Source organism: Electrona antarctica, assembly GCF_951216825.1.
Source record: "Electrona antarctica genome assembly, chromosome: 7".
Classification (NCBI taxonomy): domain Eukaryota; kingdom Metazoa; phylum Chordata; class Actinopteri; order Myctophiformes; family Myctophidae; genus Electrona; species Electrona antarctica.
This window is the reverse complement of record NC_136812.1, coordinates 40,967,742-40,969,714: the sequence shown is the minus strand read 5'-3', so window position 1 is coordinate 40,969,714 and position 1,973 is coordinate 40,967,742. Positions and strand designations below refer to the sequence as shown.

Below are 1,973 nucleotides of genomic sequence, written 5' to 3'. Positions count from 1 at the left end.
AAAGCAGGGAATCATAGCAAAAATAACTGGAGTCAAAGTTAAAACTCTTGTAAAGAAAACACCATTTGCATGGATTTGGCTATCATTCAGAGATAGATAGTAGGCCTACTACAGGACATTATGATATCATGCATAGTGTGGGTTGCATTCCTTTAATTGTTTTCATCATGGGTCTGTTTCACACCTCTGTGAATGTCTTTGTTGCATGATCTTTGAGACCAAGTGTCAACACACACACACACACACACACACACACACACACACACACACACACACACACACACACACACACACACACACACACACACACACACACACACACACACACACACACACACACACACACACACGGCTATCCAATCACACCAGCAACATCTTTTATCAACATCTCTCGCCATCAAATGCCTTAGAAAAGACTTGGCCCGATGCTAAATGAACTTGCTGAGCCCTGACCTAAACGGTGAAATGTGACGGCCCACATTTTATGTTAGGGTCTCGTACCTTGTGCCACATGAGGTATATCTGAAGTGGCATAAAACGGTGTACCAGCAGAATCTCCCTGTAAAAGCAGGGGTGATAGGGATCTATCTTTTTTGATGGGACCTCCAGCCCCAAAATCATAACACCCATATGGTGAGCAGGCTTGAGACCTGCTTTGGCCAAACACATCCCCATGTACACATCATCGATGGGGTGAAGAGGCATGTTTTTGGACATGTTGTATATGACTGAGGCTGTATATCCTGACAGGAGGAACCCCCCACCGCCACAGTATGGAGGGTACAAGTTTGACTGCTGCACCTGAACAGGGACATAGTATTTGTTTGATGGCGGATCACGGATGGGGATCATGTCCGTATTCAGGTATCCTACGAAGAGGTGTGTGCCGTTTCCGTCCTTGTTGCTGCCAAGGAGGTACTCCACCATGTTGTCCGTGTTGGCAAAAATGTCGTCGTCCCCATTGAGGAGGAAGTGGACGTGTGGACACTTCATGTCCATCCACTCCAGGAAGAGGACCTGCTTCAGAGTGAGGTTAAAGAAGGAGTCGTTGAAGTCCCACTGCAAGATGTCTCTGTGCTCGTGTTGTTCCAGTTCTAGCATCTGATTCAGCCTCTGCCGCTCGAACCCACTGCCTGTTGTCCCAACGAGGAACAGCCTACGGATCTGCTTGCCCCTCTCTATCCTCTCCTCTCCCCAGGTCTTACGCAGCACCTCTCGTCGCTCGTAGTTCTCAGGGGAGCTCTTAATGACAAGCAGGAGGAAGACGTCCCCGGATCGTTCTGGCCCTCCACATTTATCAGGGACGTCCAGCAGCAGTGGGAAGTGACGGCAGTGGCGGTAGTACAGGAAGTCTTGGATGTGAGCGGGAAAAGTGGAGAAGCCTGTCACGTTGTCTGCCATGGACGTGTTCCTCTGGCAGATTAATGGCCAGGAAGATGGAGAGGAGGTGCTTTGCTTGGCTGCTGTAATCGTCAGACCTGCTGTGACTTCTCCCGTGGTGCCGTTGGTAGGAGGGCTTTGCCTAAGAAGGACGACCAAGCACAACGCCGCAGTGGCTCCAACCAGCATGAAGCCCATCCGCTCCACCCTGCGAGAAAGTTTCCTTCTCATCCTTCACACTATAATGGGACAGAAAAAACAATGGAAAAGCAGTGACCTTCTGATTACCAGACAGCCTCTCCCTTGTACATCTCCCTTGTCCACTCATGTATTAAATCACAAAAACACCATCACCTTTTAAGTAGTGCCTCTGAGCCCTTATTTTCTATCACTGATTGACCGTGAATTCCACCACAATTGTTGAAGCAACCGTCTTGTAAATTCGGGACATATTCTACTTTGCAGACACGCTGCTGCTCCGTATCCATTTCTCACCTCAAAGGTTTATTACTGCCTTGTGTGATATACAGTACAATGTACACTATATACAAAGGTCGGTTGAGCCAGGCCGAAGGCATGGGGAGAGAGTATGT

At 48.6% G+C, this 1,973-nt stretch overlaps 1 protein-coding gene across 1 annotated transcript; it reads right to left on the bottom strand.

Moving 5' to 3' along the window:
- Nucleotides 1-453: 453 nt before the first annotated feature.
- Nucleotides 454-1,611, bottom strand: LOC306927286 (N-acetyllactosaminide beta-1,3-N-acetylglucosaminyltransferase 3-like; the record flags this gene model as incomplete). The annotated part of the gene is made up of 1 exon (XM_079506995.1): nt 454-1,611. One exon carries the CDS (start codon nt 1,609-1,611, stop codon nt 454-456), a length of 1,158 nt encoding a protein of 385 aa, XP_079363121.1.
- Nucleotides 1,612-1,973: the final 362 nt, after the last annotated feature.